The following is a 22,621-nucleotide window of genomic DNA, read 5'->3' on the forward strand; positions in this document are numbered from 1 at the left end:
TCTGACCCTCCAGATGTTGACAAACAACTACCCCTGGCACAAATGGCCTTGCTGGCTAGGCCTGATGGACATCTGAACATCCAGAGAGTTGCAGGTTCACTGGCCCTGCTCCAAACAGCTGGTTTTCTGCTTCCCCTCTTGTTGTTGGCTTGCAACTTTAACAAGCCTCTGGGTCCACAAATTGCGACCTGGGACAGTGGCCAAAAGTGCTTTTCACTGGCTCAGTCTTCTCAGAATCTAGAATCCTTCTCAGCTGAACAGAACCTGGCATGCAGCACAAATGGTAATTGGTAATCTCAGATCTAGAGTGTAACATAATTTGGAGAAGCTGCGCTTAATGACTGGCCAGAAACGTCAGATGATGCAAACCACAGCAGTTCATCCCCAGATAAATGACTTGCCAAGGACACTCTGCGCCAGTACTCCAGTATCTGCACTGATTTTCCACAACTGGGGTCTACACAAATTTAGTTTACCGATAGCAGGAGGAAGGGGACTCATAATAGGTAGGCCAATGTATAATTCAAACTGGCAATCACCTCTTCTCCCTCTACACAACAAGTGGGATGGGCCTTGCTCTCATTTACCCCAAAGCAGTCCCCTCCAAAGGGGAAAGGTGATACAATGGTGACCTTAAGTCCCTAAAAGGAAATGCCCAGTCAGGAGCCTGGTCTTTTCTCTCACGATCAGAAATAATATAAAAAGCAAGAATCAAGATCACCCAGCCCACTCATAATCTACCTAAACAAGAACAATAAGTTTCTTACAGGTTTTCTAGTTTCACTTAGTTCTTTATACTTTTTCATTTTACTAGGCTTTCAATCATGTCGTGGAAAACAAAAAGTACTGCTTATTACAGCTGATCATTCAAGATAAATGGCAAAAGTGCAGGAGGCTGAAGAGTATGTTGGCTAAAGAACCTTGGGGAACAGTATGGGTTGAATATTAAAACCCGAAGAGAACTTACCTGTTCCATAGAGCATGGCCAATAAAATGGAAGAAATCCATGCTGTGTCACTGTAACCGACGCTAAACTCCCGGATAAGTTCCTTAAAGAAGACACTCATGGCCTTTGGGAAGGCGTAGGAGAATCCAGTGATGACAAAACATCCAAACAGAACAGCCCAGCCCCAGCCGCCATCTGGGGCTTTAACTCCGGAGGGACCGTCGTCAACCACCACAGCTCCCATTATGAGACCTTACAAGTTTCCTAAGAAATAACAGTAAAAAATATAGCAGTTAGTCTTCAATCATCATCATCATCATCATCATCATCATGATCATCATGATCATGATCATCATCATCATCATCATCATCATCATCATCTTAGAACTGCAGGGCTGGAAGAGACTCTATGGATCATGAAGTCCAGCCCTCGTCAAGAAAGGACAGTGGCAAATGGAACTCCCAACCTCTGGCTCCAAAGTCGGATACCTAAACCACTGGGCTATCCAAGAGTTAAGGTGCTACAATGTTTTTGCCTTCTTTTCTTATTTTTATTTTATGTTGGCCTGTTATAGTTAAAATAGTTATTATATTGACTACAGGTACGAGACAAAACAACCAAATGCAGTCTTTATTATGCAACAAAGGACTGGGCTGGCACACAGACTCTAAACAGGAGGCCTTGTGGAAGGGAAAGGAAGGCTTTCCACAGTTGTTTGCATTTTTATTGTGGAAGTAAGTGTGCCCAAGTATTAGAGATTATTGTAAAGGAATATTAGCTCTGATTCAGGTGGGGCGTTTGGACAATATGGCAGAGGAGAGACAGAGGTCTTCTGTGGTACCAGATTTGCATAAAATAAAAACAGATTTGTTTGCTGGGGATGGAAGCAGACAGCGATGCAAGACATATTCAGATGGGGCTCTTTTATGAAGGTGCCCTCCAACATATGAACATTGCAAATGGATGTATCCAATTTATTTGGGGCATGTCCTATTCAGTGGAGAATCATTTGATCATCTACAGACAAAATACAGAAACAAATCAACATGCAAAGCATATGTGAATATAATACAAAAGAGAATTAGAGATGATCCGTGGTAGGTTTAAAAAAACAAACAAACAAACAAACAATATTTTGGCTAGCTCATGAAACACAAATAACTTCAGTTTTAGTACCCAGTGTGGTGCAGTGGATAGTGTGACAGACTAGGACTCAGGAGGGGTGGGTTTGAATCCCTGCTCAACCATGGAAGGTCACTGGGGATGGGGAACTGGCAAAATCGTTCCTTAAATAACTCATGTACCTTGAAAGACCTATTAGGTTTGCTATAACATAGTTCCAACCTGACTGCACATAACTAATCTATGTTTGCATTTACTGCTCTAGTCTCCCCAGCTTAAAGAATTGTATTATAGAAAAGAGACCCAAGGAATGAGAAGGGGGAAACAGAAAGGGGCTCAGCAAGCCCACCACTACTGCTCCCAGGGCTCAGCTCCCCAGATCCAGCAAAGCTGCTGTCCATCAATACTGCAAAGTAGATTTTTCTGCTCCCACTCCTTTTGCCCAGCATGGATTTGCATCTGGAACTGGATGAGATTTCACAGACCTTGGAGGGCACCCCTGAGAGGCAAAGGAAACAGGGGCTAAACTGCTCCCACAATTCTTCCAGCAAAACGTTGACTCGGTAGTGACAAGTCAGTCCTAGGTGCCGGGTTTAGTAACGAAGTTCCATGCAATAGCCAACACACATACAATTTCTAAGAAGGTAAATTTATTACAGTGCAAAGAAATAAGTGTTGTTTGTTTTGGTGCAACAGACAAGAATAACAAAGCATAACTGAGTCTCTGGGTCTCAACAGAACAGGTTCCACAACCATAGTAACACAGAGAAACATAAGAAACTTGAAACATCGTGAAGACAACATGAGATGAAGCCAAATGCTATGGGCTACTCTTTTATACTCCTAACCTTGAAGAACAAAGGCAAATTTAATCAACATAGCTAATCTCAGTCTGGCCAGCTGTGGCATACTCAGATTTTGTTACACACACACACAGAGAGAGAGAGAGAGAGAGAGAGAGAGAGTGTGTTTATGAATGTGGGATATGTGCTTCTGTATCAGTGATTCAAAATGCCAGGAAATTTAATTATTTATTTAAAATATTGTTCGCCTGCCTTTCTCCTTAAAAAGGATCCAAGGTGGCTTACATCCTTAAAAGACAATATTTAAAGTTAAAAACAGTAAGTATACCAATATGCATCCAATGTCAAAAACACATTCAAAGCAGTAAGACAGAACAATCAATTTAAAAACTCCACTCAGGGAGCCAGTCACTAAAGGGAAAAGCTTGCTTGAAGAGAAAGGTCTTGCAGAAGGACAGCAGGGAATGAGGGAAATGGCCCAAAATTGCTGCACAATATCATGCCCGCATTTCAAGCAAGCAAAAGGATGCCAAACTTTACACAGCAGAGGACATCCTGAATGTTGACAACACCAATGGCAGCAGTCAAGATGGTCTACAGCATTACAGTACTAGGTAGGGATAGATGTCTGCCTGCCTATTGTTTTGTATATATGTTAAATACTGTAGATTAATAAAATAAATACAGCAATGGTTCCCAAGCTTGGGTAACCCAGGTAATCTTGGACTGGAATTCCCAGAAGCCTTCACCGCCAGCTGTGCTGGCCAGGGTTCCTGGAATTACAGTCCAAGAAACCTGGTCTACAGGATACCTTTCTCTGCTCACTACTATTCACATTTGTCAAAAAAAAAAAAAAGCCATGACAATTGCTTTGTGTTGGCTGAGTGGTTCATTGACGAAAAAAGGAATCCATTTCTGGGATTTTCCCTTCTCTGGTGTCACTTTGTGAATGGTAGGTGCACACAGGAGGGGAGCCCACCTTGACTACAGACGTCGGTATGGTCAGCATTCAAGGCTGCCCTCTGCTCTGTAAAGCTTCACATCCTTTTTCCTGCTGGCAGTGCAGACATGATCATGTACAGCAATATTGGGCCATTTCCTGGCATTTTGAATCATGGATACAAAGCACAATATCCCACATTCATAAACTAGATGGTTTTTTTTAAAGAATTGGTGGATATCTTCCTGCTGCTCCCTCCCAGAGGGATATGGAGGGATATGGAAATCCACAGAGGGATATGGAAATCCACAGTAGGCTGGCTAGGTGTCAGTGTACCTTCTATGAAAATAATAAAAATAAAAATAACAGAGCTTTTAGTTCACCAAGCCCTAGCTCCACTAACCCTTTGGTACTTCACTGTGGAAGTCTCTACTGCTGAATGGTACGTATTTCTTTAGAGAGAACGAGAAACATTGTGTAATTATTATGGTTCTCCCGGTGCTGGGCTTCAGACATAAGTAAACCATTCAGGGCTTTTTTGATGGTGGAATTCACTGGGAACTGAGTTCTGGCACCTTTTCTTCTATTAATCAACCAAATTCCAGCAGCTTTTTCTGGTTTGAAGTAAGATAGGCATAGTACTATACTGCCTGCTCAACAACCTTGCTTCAAGATCTAGATTTAGTTAGCATCCCCAACTAAGAGCCTGGTCTCCTAAGGAGGGCCTCAGGCGAAAGCAAATCTCCAGGTGGCTAGAACCAAGGCTTTCGTTCAGAATTTCGCAGCTTTCTTTCATGTGACTTTGGGCATTCTTTTGTGCTGAAACTGTGATGGTGAGCAATATGGGAGAAGGGGAATCACAAGTTATTTCCTGTGCAAAAAAAAAAAAAATCAAAATCAGAAATTGTGTGAGTAAACTGAAATGGTGGAATCACATCAACTTCCAAGTGCGCCTACGTCTTCCTGTGCTGAAGAGAGAAATGTAAATACAAATTGGCTTGGTTGTTGGCTACCTGAACAGATAAACAATTTGCTTTAGAGGTATGACTGCAGGAAAAAAAAGGAAAAAGAAGAAAAGAAGAAACCTGGTTGTATTCAGTACCAAACTATTGGAGCACTTGGAGCTGAGAAGAAAATGGGGATGAAAATATTTAAAGAGTGGGCAAATTCTGCCTATGATGAAAAATAAAAACAGCAGTTGCCATCTTGAAGGGAAAAATTATTTGGTACTGACCCAACAAAGATGCCAGTATTCTCTTCACGTGTAAATGTGACAGGCATTAGGCCAAGCAGCAAGAAATTGCAACAGTGCAATTGGTGTCACATCCCCAGCATCCACTTTGGGCAAGCCAAGTGTTCTTGGGCTGCAGTTCCCAGAAGCCTTCATCATCAGTTATGCTGACCAGGGTTTCTGGGAATTGCAGCCCAAGAACACCTGGCTTGCCCAAGGGTGGGAACCACGGTCCAGCAGAAGTGCTTCGGGGATAGCACTTTCACCTCAATGGTCACACAACAGGCATGCAGTTGTGCAAAAGGATTCTGGTCATTATTCACAGCTGCTCCACTAAGGGCAATCTACAACAAAACAAAGAACAAAGCCGAGAAAATGAAGCCAATGAGAACACAATACGGCTGAAACATCTTATAATATAACCTACCAAATTGGGGGGGTTGTATATAATACAATACAACATATGTTATATTAGTGTTTGTCAATTATTGTAATATTCTTAATTACAATTTAATTACCACATCTACCAATTTAATTACCTTCCTGAGGAAATTTAATCCAAGAGTTTCAGTACCTTTTTCTCCTGATGAAAAGCACTCTGTAAGACCCAGATACACAGTCACTCTTGCAGTCAACTTTCTGTTTAGACAGCTAAGAGCTGAATACATTATAATTTAGACCCCTTTCTGTGACATTTAGGCCCAATGCTGCACAGCTTAGTAGAAACAATTTCACATTGAAACTCCAAACCAAAAATAAACTTGGCAGAGGTGGCCAAAGCAGATCTATTGCATGAAGCTGGTCTTTCAGAAGGAAAGCATCCAAATGCTTTCCCTTCATTAACACTCAGCGTCTGCTAGAGGACATTCGGTTTCAATACATACACAAGCTGCCTGAACTCCATAGAGATGGGACACGAGGCAAGCACAAAGCAAAAGGCTGTATATAAAGGGCAGGATTTTTTTTTTTTTAAAGCGCAACTAGTTCCATATGCCTAAAGAGATTTTGGTCTTGCATCTTTGGAACATCTTGCCCTCATCAAACTCACATGGAAACGTACAAACTACTTTTCAGACAGAGGAGTTTCAAAATCAGATTGAAGGTAGCAGAAGTGATAGATAGATAGATAGATAGATAGATAGATAGATAGATAGATAGATAGATAGATAGATAGATAGATAGATAGATAGATAGATAGATAGATAGATAGATAGATAGATAGATAGATAAAACTTTATTACGATCAAAAGACCAGCCACAAATAAAACATCAAAAAGCATAAGTGAAAGTTTTAAAAAAACAAACGCTGGGCAGGGCTTAGCAAGCCTAACTCATCCCTTTGGATTTTGGGCAAAGTACCACCTTTTCCTACAAAATGTTGCAGAGTTTTGAATTGCTGGTTAAATTCCTCTACCTGCGTAGCAGAAGTGCTTCAAGATCCCCAGAGTAGTCCACTCCTTTTCTCATCAACTGGCATTTACAGTTTCAATAACTCAATAACAAAATGTTTAATTACTTATAATTGAACAGATCAAACAACAAAGTGACAGACATGACTGCTTTCAACAACAATGTTCAACAGACTCAAGAGTTGCTCACATTTACAGTTGCAATGTAAGAAGACTACAATATAGTTATTTATTTATTTATTTATTTATTTATTTATTTATTTATTTATTTATTTAGATTTGATTTGATTTGATTTGATTTGATTTGATTTGATTTATACCCCGCCCATCTGGTCTACAAGACCACTCTTTTCCCAACTGCAGGGTCTTACCCAACATACAAAGAAACTGCATTTTCCTACGCATATTTCCCAACATCTCTTTTGTGAGATCCTTCCAGTGATCTTACAGTAAAGGTTATTTAAGTTTAGTTCCTCTACAAGTCAACAGCATGTACACTCCTGTCAATCAAACCTCCATCTGCAAAATGCCCAAACAGGGTGATGAACTGTAAAATTTATGCTTAATGCTATACAGTAACATATTTCTTTCCCTAGGGGGGAAAAAGCCATTTTGAATCATCAGTTGCCGTCACAAAGAAATGGAACAGTACATGTGCAAACATCTACATCTACTATCTGAGCTCTTGCTTGTGTTCTGAGAAGCTGTTTCAGACCAGGAGTGAGCAGAGTTTTCCCACAAAGAAACCAGTGGTTCTCTCACATACACTGTCTTCCTGCCAAATAAATAGTATTGGCAACTAACCATCATATTTCTCAGGGACAGTAACTCCAGAAGCCGTATCTGCACAAGAGTTTTTGAAAAATTGCTTTTAGCTTGACATGCAAGAATAAGGATAATTTTGCGATCTGATATAGATATTCCTTAGGGATTTCAGATCAGTATTAATACTGAAATACATATTACCTCTTGACCAGTTTACTAAAAGTACTTACTACCCATACACTATGGCAGTCCTCTTGTAGGAGACACTGAAATTCCTTCTCCCATCCTCTAAAACACAGTCATTGTATTGGAGGAGATAAGCCATTCTGTTCCCATGGGAACCTCTAACCGTCCATGCATACATACACCTACTCTAAGCCAGCTGTTCCTTTCTATCCTGCAGCTGTTCAACCACACAGTAGATTGGGCAGAAACCCAACTACTAGGCTGTTTACTGTGTACATAACAAATGCAGAACCCCTGACATTCATCCATGCATCAGGCATTGTTGAGGTTCAGGATCTTCACACCCTCATTGTACTTCTTCTTTTTTTAAATCCAGCCCTTATGTCTACTATGATAATGAAATGCAGTATCAGACCAAATGATTTTTAGGGCTTCCTTCATGTCATCGTGTTCTCAGTCCCTGCGAAGCTTTTGAAGGGAGACCTTCAACCTGTTATGATCCATTCTGAATCTAGCACATCCCAGTTCCACCTGATGTTTAGCAAAACTTGTGAGATCATGGTTTCCAGAATCAGAGAGCTATGGTATCTTGCATTTAGTCATGGCATAGTGCTTTCTTTTCAAGTAAACAAACCGTCGGTGGTTGGCTACCGGGGTAAATGGATAGATTTCCTAAACAGCTGAACCCCTAGCAACTGTACACCCTTGATAATGCAAAAATTTTAAAAATGTTTTTGAGTGAAAGAAGGTTTCTAGAAATGGGAAGTGTTTACCTCTCTACACCCATATTTCATTGTTTCCCCTCCACATACTTCCTGTAAGAAAAACAACAAGGGATCTTGTTAGAAATGTATTATAAAATGAGCCATTCTGGAGCATAGCTCATTTCATTAAATTATTTCTCAATGTTACCCTGAAATTTGGGTATATATGTGCATAGCACACATGGCTAGCTTTGAAGAATGCATTAAAACTAAGATCATGACAAGATTTGTTGTTATTATTCTCAGGCCAAGTACTGTATAGCAATGTTCCCCAACCTTTGGCCTCCAGATGTTCTTGGACTACAACTCCCAGAAGCCTTCACCACCACCTCTGCTGGCCAGGATTTCTGGGAGTTGAAGTCCAAGAACATCTGGAGGCCCAAGGTTGGGGACCACTGCTGTATAGAACAGTGGTCCCCAACCTTGGGCCTCCAGATGTTCTTGGACTGCATCTCCCAGAAGCCTTCACCACCACCTCTGCTGGCCAGGATTTCTGGGAGTTGAAGTCCAAGAACATCTGGAGGCCCAAGGTTGGGGACCACTGGTATAGAACGTTAGCCCTAACCTTTAGTGCCCTAAATGACATGTGTTCAAGATACTTTAGAGGCCACCTTCTCCCATTTGTGAGCATGCACACCACACACACATGTAACTTTAGAGGGAGACCCTGCTCTAAGTCCCTTTGGTTTCAGATGTGAGGGAAGCAATTAAAATGAGCAGTGCCTTCTTAGTTTAACACCTATTCTGAATCAGTTTTTCCAGATTTGTTCTCAAAATTCGTATGAGTGTTCAAGTGCATTTGTTTCAGTGGACCTTTGAAGCTATATGTTAAGTCTATCAGTTGCTGTATTCTGTAAATTTATTTTACTCTTTGAATTTTCTGTTCTAAAATGTAGTACAGTATGTTTCATATACTGTAGATGTTATCTGTTTTTCATCTGGGAGTTCAGTTTTCAGCCAGAACCCCAGGAAATACATATGTGGGCATGATAGCAAGGTGATCTTCTGATATCTGCTACAACTTCTGGATTATAAACTCTAACAGAGTGCTCCTTGTTTCCCCTTTCAATCATCCACTTTTTTCTTCACATACTCTTTGCCCTCCTTTTCACCTTTTTCTGCACTACCTCCTCCCAAGTTTACCTTCTGGAATCTGAATTGTCCTTATTTCTCCCTTCTTTTCATACTTTCTGCGCACTCCTCTCTTCTCTGCTTCATGTTCAAACTCATATCCTTCCATCCCTATCAGTGTGAATGAATGGGCAGAGGACCTTGAAAGTTCTTTACAGCCATCATATACATTCATTTTCCAGAAAATAATTCCTGAATGTTGCCTGCATTCTTTGTCTGTACCTGCATATCTTCACCTCACCCAAATGTGTTCCTTCCCAACTCTTAATGCACATACAGCATTCTTCCCAAGGGCCAGTATACCAGGAAGCAAATTAATATGAGTAATTGGGATCTAACTAAACTTATTAAATATCTACGATTAACTGAAAATAGATTTTAGACTCTTACAAGGATGTCTGGGAAAGAACACTGTTGTTGCTATTTTCCATTTTTGGCAAGCTCTGTCTCTAATAAACTTTAATTCCCATAAACATATTTTTGAAAGATCTTTGCTTTCATCCAAAATTAAAACCATAGTTCTCTAGTATCCTCCTTTGTTGTTACCCATCCAGATTTTTTGTCCCTTACAATTCCCCAAAATGAGAGACAATTTTTTGGATAAACACTGAGGCGTGTGATACGTAGGTCAAAGTCCTATGAAGAAAATATGGTCCAGAATCCCACTGGAGGAAAGTGACCTGAAGAAACAATTCTTTCCACTGCCTGCCCTGAAAGGAACAATCTCTGATGTCTCTTTAACGGGCAGAGATTGCTAGTTTATAAACCTAGGAAAACCGAAAAGGTTCTCAAAAAACAAGGTGAAAAAACACACACAGTTAAAATATCATTTCCAGTTTATTAAATAGCTTTTACTAGTGTAGTGCAGCTACTACACATATCACTGCTGGGAATAATAATACTAATTGTAAATACAGCTCAGCAGAATGAATTATTCCACTGTATTCCACATGTTTCCTGGGGGTATGTGATTGGCCAGGCACCCAGGCTCCTTTTCTCCTTTCTCATTCATTCATTCACTTAATGTATTTGTATACCACCCCTTAGCGAAGAATCATTACTCTGTGCAGTTGTACAACAGAAGAGATACTCCCCACTCCTAACCTTCCCTCACCGCAAGATAAAAGAAAAAAAGACTCGATAACAAAAGAACTCATTACTAATAGGTGAAAATGATGGCAACTATCCGTTTACACAGAACAAATTACTCAAAGGTGTTCTTGTATTTTTGTATCTGCAAGAGCTGACGGAAGGCCTGTCTCAAGGTCATTCAGAGCACTTTGTGGTCCAGCCGATCCGACCAAGGTCAACATTCAACCCACTATCCCACCGATCTTTCCTTTACGTTCTGTGCAGCTAGGATGATGTTATGCAAGAAGGCTACCATTTAAAAGCAAGCAACATTACGTAATCCCTCTGTTCTGAACAGCGACCGGCACGCGGCCGACATGAAAGAAACGTTCAAAAAGAGGAACTGTTAGGATCGCTTTAAAAAACCTATTAACTTCTGGTCTGCCAGCTAGAAGAGAGTTAACTGGGCACGTGAACTGACACAGACCAGGGACCTGATATAAACATTAATTCCGGCTAGTAGGAGGAAGCCAGTTGTAAACAAAAGACCAAGAAGTGCGTTTCGAGGCAAAAAGCGCCCCAAGACGGGCAAGGACCACCATCGCTTGCACACAGACCCCTCACGACCTGAAAATGGGTTCCCGCTTTCACCCTGGAGCAAAAAAGGCGGGAACCCTCGCCACGCCCCCCCCTCCGAGAGGAATGGGTCGCGCCACCCTGGAAAGCCACGTGCTCCGCGTGGCGAAGGGGCAGCCCTCGCGGAGCCCCGCCTCCTCCCTCTGGACACTCCATACAAACTCGGCGGGCGGGGCGGTGCGGGGCGGGGCGACGATGACGAGGCGACGGCTTTTTCCGCGCGGCCGGGCTCTCCACCACGCAGGGAGCGCCCACCGGCTGGAGCAGCTCGGGACGCTGCGCGCCGCATGCAGACGTGAAGGACGTGACAGCCTAGGGGTGGGAGGAGGCGCGGCGGCGGCTGCTGCTGCAAATACCAGACCTCGTGGTCGGGCCAGAGTTTTTGTCGTGTTGGGAAAGAGGGGAAAAAAGCAAGACTCAACCGTTCCCCAGAACTATGATCTGTGCGTGCAGAGAAAAGTATACGGATTGGGAAGGTGTGTGTGTGTCACATTTTCCTCTCAAGCCCTTTCCGTATTTTCGCAATAGGATAATTCCTACGTCAAAGAAAAATATAGAGCCGAAATGTGTTCAGATTTACGGGAAGCTGGAATGTGTGTGTGTGTGTCACACCTTGACCTCCTGAAGTGTTTCAGAGTCTCATGTTTGAGCTACGCTTTAGCCAGCCAGGGAGCCCCACGTTGGCATTGCAAAGACGCCCCTCCCCTTCCACTCGTTACGTTTAGAGAGATGTAGAAAAGGAACGCGAGAGAGATACCTCTGCCTCATATTTCAGGGACCGCGAGGGATCCGGGCATTTGATGGAAGCCAAGAGCGATGTCTAGTTTTTCTCGGGCTGCCAGGCAATAAAAATAACCTTACTTCGGTCGGGTGTTAAACGGCGAGTGCTCAAGCCCATAGCCCGTCGCCTGTGATCTAAGCGACGAGAGGTCTTTTCAGCTGGAACGTCACTGTTAACGTCTTCGAATTCTTGAACGCCATAATTGCTCTATTTGCACAGAACCGTCGTAATCAATAACGGATTGACCATCAATATTATTATTTAAAATCTGAACCCCTGTCAGTTACAAGCAGAAATCCATCCCTTGGTGAAAAGAAGTACTGTAATTTCATACTGGATGCTGTTTATGACGTTCAACCCTCCAAAGAGTCCCTTTCACTGGGATCGCGCCCTGAGATGGACTCCTGTCTTCCAAATACTTCCACGGGGGATCCTTGCACAAGGGCGCTGCGTCTCACGCGGCTTCCGGGCCCATTCCACGGAACACACGCGAGCGCGTCCTTCCCAACCGGCCACCCCCCCCCTCTCCCCACGCTCTTTATTTTTCAAACCTTGATCCCGGGACCGCGGTTTTCTCCAGCTCTCCATATTTAACCCTACCCAACTCCGTTTCTTGCTGTTACCACTGTGCCAACTAAGTGGCCAACAACACGCTCGTGTGATCGGGATCTGGCCCACTAGAATGAGAGCTGGTTGGGGATCCAGCACGCACCAAAACTGCTGGGAACAAAGGAATGGATGCCTTGAGGTACAGCGTCCCAAGGCCTCTTCTCCTGTCATTGGAATACTCCACCCATATCTGCTGCAAGGTACGCCCAATTTGAAAGTTCTCCTTCCTTTCCATTACACATCAACAATAATTTTTCAAGGCACGTTTCCCTGTTTGGAAGTATTCTTAACCTCCCTTTAACACCCACCACACCGAGGCATGCTGTACCCTGGCACCTTTCTCTGGCAGTCACCTGTAAAAATCCAGCCAAACTTCCTCCCTGTAACTGCCCTGCTCTCCCACCAACCCTGCAAATCAACACAGCCTTGTTGATGGTCACCTTACCATAAAATGTAAAAAAGCAGGTTCCAGATGGAGGCTTCTTTGTTCCCCAGACTGTTGGCAAGAAACCAAATCAGGCTGGATGAGGTTTTCGGTGGCTACTGAGTCACTTTTAAGTGCCTGAGTGCAACACCCATCCTGTCTCACTATGAATTCAACTCATCAATCAAATAAACACACACTGTTTATTTGAAAAAAGAAGGCACAGCCACGGTTATGCTTGTTGAGTATTACAGGAGTAATGAAAGGGTCATGATGAAGGGTGTTAGCTTGTTTGATCATACAGTGCATGTATGATCGGAAACATTATTTTATTTTATTGAATAATGCATACTTTTTTTAAAAAAAAGGCGTTCTACACCTTAAAAAAATCCATCTATATTAAAAATAAAGAATTTCATTCGAAATAAACGGCTTGCCCAGTCAACATTTTTCAGGAGATCAACATTAATGACATTCTGGTCTAAGGGATTCTGTGGTTTTTGACCAAGTTTCTTCTTGGAAATTTTGGGAGAGGTGGTCATTTAACATTATAGTTCTGTGTTAACCAACAAATCTGACCCTTCTTAGTTTTGGTAGAAAATTGCAACATCAGAAGCAACATTCAAATTAGAGCTCTTAAGTAGAAGAAAGATGTGAGTGATGTAATAGGTTATTTCCGGCTAAACTACACCTGATGCTGAGTCATATGCACTTCATCCTTTCACCTTTCTCTCCTCCACTCCCTGTTACACACTGCAGTCATGGGAACTATGGTCTTCCACAAGAGAGTCCTGTGCAGACTTGCTCATCTGGGATATTTTTTTCTGCTAAAACTTCCCCCTAAATTAACTTTAAGGCAAAGAGTTTATACCATGTAAGGGAAAATGCATGGATAACCACCATGGAGACAGAAGCTTGGGTGTGTGTGTGTGATCTGAAGCAGAAGAACCATCCAAGGGCAAAAGAGTTATCAACCTTGCTCTCATGTCAGGCCAGATTTCTATGGAAAGATTCCTCTGCAGCAGCATTTGTAACAGAAGTATCTCAGGGAAAACTGCAAGCAACTTGGTAACAGGTGTGGTTTGGCCTACAGAAGCACCATTATCAAACTACTACCACTTCAGTTTGAAGTTGTTTCAAGTTATATACTGCCCCATAGTGCTAAAGCACTCTTTGGTCATAATTATGCACAACATAATTATGCAAGGAAACCCATTAGTTAGTTAGTTAGTTAGTTAGTTAGTTAATTGCATTTATACTCTGCCCATCTAGTGCCTAAGAACTATTCTAAGCTACTAATAGCAATATAAAACACACAACTACCCACCCTGACCCCAGAGACATAAATGATGAGATCCAAGCCAAAACAATAAAACTCCAAACATATACAGTAATAAACTTAGGTGGCTAATCAAAATCAATATCCAGTCCATTGATCCACAAGCATGTCCTATGGATAAGATGTTGTCAAAAGCCTCATCAAACAATATAGCTTTTACCCATTTCTGAAAGGCCAGAAAGAGTACTGTATATCCACAGACAATGCATTCTATAGCATGGCGGCCACCACTAAAAAGGTTCCTGAGTAGTCAGGCCTCTACTCACAATCTGAGCTCAATCCCAATGGGTTCAGGTAGCCAACACAAGGTTGACTCAGCTTTCCATCCTTCCAAGGTCGGTAAAATGACTCCCCAGCTTACTGAGGGGCAAAGTGTCCCTTGCGTGATTATGTTATATACTGCCCAGAGAGTGCTCTAATGCTATGGAGCTGTATATAAGTTGAAACAATAACAGCATGTTTCTCTCTATAATTAAGATGATCAACAGGTGTGGTTTCTGAAAGTAATTCATATCTAACCTGTACAAAGGAAGTCGGGGACACCAGAAGATGGGGAAGAGGAGGCTAGAACCCCCAGTCCTCAGAACAGCCATTGCGTTGGGCCTTCTCCCCCTCCAGTGATCAAGCAAAACAATACTGCTCTTCAGTCAAGATGAACTGACAAGCAAGGGGTGTTGGTGGTGCCATTTTCCAGAATCTAGCAACTACCTGCACACTCTTATTTGCTGTGCTTTGGAGAGAAAGCTTTGCTTAGGAATGAGAAACTCAACTGTGTTGAGTGATGAACTAATATGAGAAGGAGACAGTGTTGCAATTGAGAGTGAAGGAGCTGATCTGGTGAAAAAACTAATTCTTCTCCCATACTCTATTATTTGTGGTGTGTGCATTTCAGTGAACTTGGGGTTTCTCTTTCCTTTAATGTTTATTACTATTCATTTATTTAAAATATTTTTATCCTGCCTTTCTCCTTTAAAAAACCCCAAGGTGGCTTATGTCATTAAAAGACGGCATTTAAAGCTAACGACAGTGAATATTCAAATAATAAAAAGCAAACACCATGCTAAAAACGGTAAACAAAAGCAACAACAAAAACACGTTCAAAGCAGTAAGCACAACAATCCATTTAAAAACCTATTTCAGGCAGCTAGTCCTTAAGGGAAAGCTTGCCCGAAGAGAAAGGCCTTGGCCTGCTTGCGGAAGGACAGAAAGGATGGAACCAACTTGGCCTCCTGTGGGAGAGAATTCCAAAGTCTGGGAGCAACAGCAGAGAAGGCTCTGTCCAGCGTACCCACCAAACACACATGTACTCTTGTTGTCTTCTAGAATACCTGATACAGATGGTAATCCTATGCAACAGTATAAAACATTTTCAAATCCTTCTGCAATTTCTTCGACAAATATATTTAATGTATAATTATTTGGAATTTGATTTATAATGCAGTACTTGCTACCATGCTTGTTGAGGGAGTACTTGTACTCCCAGCAATTTTCCCAAGCCCCCTCCTAGATAATACCTCAGCACTTCTCAGCCTTCACACATCTAATCATAATAACACTATGGAGCTGCCCCCTTAAACCTACTCCTTGGCATTGTGCATGTGATGAAGGCTTTCCCAGACCATATGGTGTGAATGCTGTTAATAGGAGGGCTATAGCCCTCTTATCTTGATGGATTCTGGTCCATGCACTCATAGTCTCAAGATTAGACTAATGTAATACACTCTATGCTCTGTGTGGGGCTACCCTTGAGATAGATGCGGAAACTACAAATGGTACAGAACACGGCCACCAGACTATTAACTGGGGTGAAAAAATATCATCATATTTCTCCCACTCTGGCAACCATACACTGGTTGCCCATTTGTTTCCGCATTGACTTCAAGGTACAGTGGTGCCTCGCTAGACAGTTACCCTGCATGACAGTCTTTTCCGCTAGACATTGGCTTTTTGCTATCACTACAGCGATTCGCAAAACAGTGATTCCTATGGGGGAATTTCGCTGGACAATGTTTGGTCCCTGCTTCGCAAAGCGATTTTCGCTAGACGACGATTTTGACAGCTCCCTCCACTCTCGCAAACAGGTGTTTTTGGAACCTAAGCTTCACAAGATAGCACTTAAAACAGCTGATCAGTGGTTCGCAAAGCGGCTTTCCTATGGCCGATCTTTGCTAGACAATGACGATTCTTCCCCACTGAAACGCATTAAACAGGTTTCAATGCATTCCAATGGGGAAATGCTTTTCACTAGACAATGATTTCGCTAAACAGCAATTTCAGTGTAACAGATTATCATCGTCTAGCGAGGCACCACTGTATTAATGGTTAGATATAAAACCCTAAACAGTTTAAGACCTCAATACCTGGCAGAGCGCCTGCTCTCACCTAGCTCTACTCATGTCACTCAATCTAGCCAGGCTGGACAGCTGAGGGGCTTGACCCCAAGAGAGGCCCGGAAGGAGAGAACTAGAAACTGGGCCTTTTCGGAGGTGGCCCCTCACCTGTGGAACATCTTGCCTCCTGAGATTCACCTGGCACCCTCACTAGGAGTTTTTAAGAACAAGACAAAGACTTGGTTCTTCAGGCAGGCCTTCCTGCCTTCCATCACTGAGTTCCCTGTGTTTTCCTATTTTGGACTTTGCTTACTTTTCTTTTTTTGTTTTGGATATTGTCTGTTTTAATTATTGCTTTATATTGCTCGGACTGTAAGCCTCCCAGAGTAGATTTGTTTGCATCTAGATGGGCAGGGTGAAAGCCGAATAAATGAAATGATAAATAATAATAAACATAGCTGCATGTATGTAGGGTTCCCTTCTTACATGTGTTTGCATCATATGCACAGGTGGTCAGGAGGCCACATGACAATGCAGCCTCACTCCTCATTCTGGTTCCTGTAATCAGACCTAAGATGGAGCCCTTATGTTAACAGGCTAAGAAAGCACCAGACGTTTTATTGGGGCCCATTGTTTCATCTATTTCCACCCCCACACACAAAGTGATAATTCATGAGCTAAATAGTCTTGTTCCTCGCAAGTTCCTGGAATTCTTCTCTTTTAAAGGGCTTTACTCTTATACCTCTTCACACCTTTCTGCTACTGTTATTCAGTACAAACATGGCCCACCAGCAGCAGCAATCAAAAGACTCTGTGACAGGGGGACCTCTTCTTTCCCTAATTCTGCAACTGAAGCAAACAATCACTAACCTCATTAGGATATATCCATGGCTTGTATGGTGTTCCGGATATTTCTTATTATCCTTTTAAAGAAGTGAGGTTACCAGAAAACTGATAACTATACTCATGTATGACCTCACCTCTTATTTCTCTAAATGGTGAGAAATTCCAGAGATGTGGTTGTTCTAGCAAGAATCCTGGTTTACTCTGAATTAAATGCAGACAACTGGGCAGCAAGCCTATGATGTACACTGGAACCTTGCCCTTTGCCCATGCTGAGAAGGAATCCACATGGAGGAGAGATCACATTTCAAAGCCTATTGTATGGTGCTGGCCTCTCCAGTGCTAACTGCTTCTTTGCCCGATGACGTCACATTCCTGCCTCACTTCATGATTAGCAAAACTAGCATTCCACCACAACTTTTCAGAATTGCACTAATCTAAACTGAAATCTGTCAAGAACAAGAGCATTCTGGTTCTCTCCTGCTGAGATATTACTATGGGCTTCCTACGCAGATGGGCTTCTGTCTTCAGGCCAGAACTTGTTCTCCCTCTGCCATGACATCTCCTCCTACAAGCTTGTCTATGACACAGATGATCTTTGCTATTTCTCAAAGGTTAGTTCTCCCTGCTGCTGCACAATCAAATGGATCCATTCTTGTGCCCTTCTAACTCCCTTCCTGAAGCCAGCGTGCAACTCCTCTGTCATCTCCTCTGCTCTCAGCCTTATTTATTCCATCTGACAACACCTTCCATGGGTTCACTCAAGTCTCCTGTATTTTGTTCTGTCCTCTTAACACAAGATATCCCATTAGAAATCCCTGGGACATTTCTAATTAACATTTCTAATTACCTGAGCTGTTCATGTAGAGTCCATTTGCACTATTTAATTTCAAAGAAAGTGTCGCAGCTTCAGCAGAGATGAACTCCCAAAGGACATTACTGTAGTCTAATATCCAGAGAATGTGCATAAGCTTAACTCAGGCCTCGGGAGTACAACCAATAGGTTCCTCAACCATCTAAGGCAGTGGTCCCCAACCTTTGGCCTCCAGATGTTCTTGGACTACAACTCCCAGAAGCCTTCACCACCACCTCTGCTGGCCAGGATTTCTGGGAGTTGAAGTCCAAGAACATCTGGAGGCCCAAGGTTGGGGACCACTGCTCTAAGGCACAGTGAGTAGTTACTGGGCAGAGGAACCAGCAGCAATGCCTATGCTGTGGGAAGTTCTCCTCAGAACAACAAGGCTGGTCTCTGCATGGATACTTTTTTTGGTCACCAAGTAAAGGTCTTATGAAAAACACCCCCTAAATCAAAACAAAACACTAAATCCAGTACTGTCTTTGAACATTTATTCCATATATGGGTGTTTTATATCAGAAACTTTGCAATGATGCCTAATAGTCAAGACCCTAAACTGCAAATACGCCCGGTAACCCAAAGCCTGGCTACACTGTCCTCTCTGGTTTCATGAATAATTGCCTGCCGGCTTTTCTGCTCCCACATGGAGAGTGGAGGGAGACAGTTCACTGCAGATTCACAAGTCAGTGGTTGCTAACAGTGGCTATGCAGATGGGCGAGATTAGATAGATAATAATTTCTTCTTTTGCTTGCTCTGTTTTGCTGTACAGTATTTAAAGTATTAAAAAAAAGAGGCCTGCATCATGCCTATGTTGTTCATGTTGTAACATCTCACGCTTTTAATTATGGGGATTAACTATTCAGTTGCCAGGGCTGCTGTTAGGTAATATGAGAGTCATGCAATAGTTGTAATTCATAACTCTCTGGTCTGGTCCTCAGGATATTCCTCACAAATCTATTAGCAAGGACTCACATGGGGATCACTCTGAATTTACTGGATTGTGTAGCTGATGAGCTGAGGTCACTCCTATGCACAACATTTGCAGGCTCAGAAGGAGCCAAGTCATGGGGAGAATGAAATCCTCTGGGAAAAGATCTGTTGAGTGAGAGTGTCATTTTACTGCCAGTACATTAGTACAGCTCCACTTCAGATTGAACCATGAGCTCCACAGCTGGACATCCTGAGAATTTATACTTCAGAAGAACCAGACTATGTCAAGATATGGAGAGGAGGAGCTATGTTTGCATATAAAAAAAACAGTGTGAACCTTAGGCACTAGATCTTTCTATATGCCATAAAAATGAAATCAGACTGATGGAGCCCAGCCTTTTAGTGTATTAATCAATAACTTTACATTTTGGTTTAGCTGTAGTTCTAATTCCTCTCTTTCATTTTTATTATTATCTACTGTCATTATTATAGATAATGCAGAATCTTAACAAATTACTGACATGCAGTGTTCAATTCCATAATGGCTCAGAATGTATTGATCCATACCCCCACAGTGTTTTCAAATTGCTCCTTGGCAATCCCAGAATAATTAATATGCAGACATTTGGAAACAAGTTCCAGAGAAATTCAGCAGGATTTCCACCTACAAAAGGATATGGCTGCAGACTACCTAGCTACATGTAAAATGAGTACCAGCTATAAGATGGGATATTCCCTTATAAGCAAACATCAGGGCCACCCTTCTTAACAAGGTTCCATACAAATAGCAGGAAGGCAGAAAGAAAGATTCAAATCTATTCCTTCCAAAATGTATTTGGTAGTTCATTAAAAAATAAAAAAAGCTTAAAGCAAAGAAGTGGCTAAATAAGCAAGGAGTATTAACTATGCCAGTAGCGTTTGTTTGCAAAGTCTGTGCCTGGGTATTTTAGACATCCAAGTTCCATCAGAAATCATTGGCTTAAATGAGGTCAGCAGCTGGAATCTGGGCACTGGCTCGAAGGGCTGTCCATGGGCCCAACCTGACTACAGAGACAAGAGCAAGATTGAAAAGCCAAGTTAAGTTTGAAGTAAATAATGTGCCTTGGCTGAGATTTTAAGTTCCACGTTCTAATAATGGAGCTGGAAATCTTCTCCCCCTCAGGTAAGCAACTTGACCGGGTTTAGTTCTACAGTATTACAGAGGGGTGTTGCTAATACTTACAATTTGTTCAATTATTGTATTTAGGTTATTGTTTGAGTCTGTTATATGTTCATGACTTTTTATTGGGAGAGGTGCCTTTTCTCCGTTTATATTTTGTATAGACTGAAGGATGCCTAACCAAGCAGTTAAAGCTCTCTCTGGGAGGTTACAAGTAAATTATACAAGCTAGTTGGTTTTCACAAAGGGGTGGTATAAAAATGTATCAAAACATAAATAATAATACCCTTATTGGGTCAGGTAAAAAATTACAATATTCTCTATAAACTCTATGTGTTTATCTGCCCACCTACAGTACTTAGATGTAGAGTTGGGGAGGGGATCAGATCTTTGTCCAAGTTTGAACAAATCACTCATATTGTCTCTAAAATCTTTCAGAGTGCTTCAGAGAGTTGAAGCCCCAGCGACATTTAAGGGGAGAAGATGATTGGATCAGCCCTGGATCTCATTGAGCCGCGCGGACCTCTCCCCTCGGCCCCCCCCCCGCCCAGGAGTCCAGAAAGTGGTCGCAGCTGTGATCTTGGGCACACTGGAACCCCAAGCATCTACAGAGGCCTTGCGTTCGATCCCGGGCACGTGCAGGCGCTCGATCTCAGAAGACTGAGAGCCCACAGAGAAAATGAGAAAGAGAGAGGGAGATAACAGAGATGCCAGCAAACAGAAAGATCGACAGATCGATCGCCTTAAGCGGAGGGCGGGGTGGTGGAGGAAACGATGCGAAGAAAGCCATTAAAAGCTTTGCTTTGGACCCAAACCTCTCCACTGCCCCAGGGCAAGCCTGGCCTGGTCAAAGGGGCGCGTGTGAAAATGAATGAACTTCTCAGAGGAGGAGGAGGCGACGCCTCGCGCTAAGGGTTGCCGCGGCAGTGCGTGTAGTCGTGGTTGGGTAGGAGATCACCCGGATTAGGCGCTTTAGACTGGCTGGGATGAAGCGAGAGTGGGGGAAAGAGATCACGGAGATGATGATGGTCTTAAGACGCTGGGCTCCAGCAGCCCCCCCCCGGGGCCAGAGATGCTGAGGAGGAGGGGGAAGGAAGCCGCCCCTGTGCAACCGGTCGAGCAGGGTCCGGAAAGGGCTTCCAAGAGGGGATCCCCTAGAGTCGGACCGCGAAGCCCTTTGGCCACCATTAGCCCGCTTCGCAAACTCACGCAAGCACACAGGCAACGTAGTATAGTGTTGGATGCCCGCCGCCGCCGCCCGTCTCCATCCCCGCCCGAGCCCTGGTTAGCCGCGCGCCGCCCTGGGCGCCGAAGGGACGGAGTGGCGCGCTCCCCCTCCGGCGCAGCAGGTGCCGCCGCCCGCCCCGGGGAAGGCAGGAGCGACCTGCCAGCCTCCCTCGGGCCAGACCCCACCCCGAGCCGGCCGCCCAGCGCTTAGCATCTCCCCGCCGCGGACAGCAACTCCTCGCTCGGTTTTACCTGGGAATGTTGGGCTGCGGCGGCTGCGACGACGGCGGAGTCCGGCCCCGGTGAGTCCGCCCCGGTGGTGGTGGTGGCGGCGGCGGCGGCGGCTTCTCGCGTCCTGGGGCGATTGGGTGCCTGGAGCTCAAAGCGCCGCGCTCTCCGCGCTGCTAGACACGGCGTCAGCCGGGCAGCGATGGGAGCCGCGCGGCGAGACGGTCCTAGCGCCTCCTACGGGGTGGTGTGGGAAGGAGGGGGGGCTCCGAGCACATGGGCAGCCGCGGGGAGGGGCGAGGGGCGAGTCACGGAAAGCCAAACAAGGGTAGATCGAAGCCTCGGTCGGAGCCACCCCAGGGACGAAGTCATATGGGGCGAAGAGTGGGATCCGGGTAGAGGAGCTGGAGGCAAGGGCTGGGCCTGGGAAAGCCAGGGGGTGTAGGATCCGGTAAGAATCGGGAGGCGCCAGAAGGTGATCAGAAGAGCGGGGACCAATCAGAGGTGGCTGAGGGAAAAGAGCAGCGGGACCAAATGGGTACCAGAAAATCCTGGGATTAAAATAATGATAAGAGTTAGGTAGAGGTAGAAATACTAGGAATGCATAAGAAAGAACCACAGTGAGGAGAACACCTTAGGTGGATGAACAGCCAGGACCAAGGGTGGTGGCTGGTCAGGAGGGGCAGGGCAAGGTGACCCCAAGATCAACAGTGGGTGGAGAGCGCTGACTCTGGTTTGGTCTCGTTCCTCCTCCCTTGCAAAGGACACTGCATGGCAACTGCTGAATGTTTACTCTCTAAACTGAACTGAAAGAAAACGGTCCACGGTGTTGGTTCAAGAGGCTTCCAGGCTGTCTGTCACAGTTCATTCTCTATCAGGAAATAAAACA

At 43.7% G+C, this 22,621-nt stretch overlaps 1 protein-coding gene across 2 annotated transcripts in view; it reads right to left on the reverse strand.

Annotated features, from left to right (window-relative positions):
* Positions 1–21,890, reverse strand: part of SLC16A3 (solute carrier family 16 member 3) — a 32,500-nt gene extending 10,610 nt beyond the window's left edge. Inside the window, exons 1-3 of one of the 2 annotated variants that reach the window (XM_078384245.1) lie at positions 21,757–21,862; positions 8,177–8,218; positions 968–1,210 (exon numbers count right to left, since the gene is read on the reverse strand). In XM_078384245.1, the coding sequence (XP_078240371.1) occupies positions 968–1,190 (223 nt within the window). In that variant the 5' untranslated portion in view covers positions 1,191–1,210; positions 8,177–8,218; positions 21,757–21,862. Of the gene's footprint in view, positions 1–967; positions 1,211–8,176; positions 8,219–21,756 lie in introns of both variants that reach the window. The other variant, XM_072990641.2, reaches the window with a different exon arrangement.
* Between the last annotated feature and the right edge of the window lie 731 nt (positions 21,891–22,621).

The sequence above is a fragment of the Pogona vitticeps genome, chromosome 2 (assembly GCF_051106095.1).
Source record: "Pogona vitticeps strain Pit_001003342236 chromosome 2, PviZW2.1, whole genome shotgun sequence".
Classification (NCBI taxonomy): domain Eukaryota; kingdom Metazoa; phylum Chordata; class Lepidosauria; order Squamata; family Agamidae; genus Pogona; species Pogona vitticeps.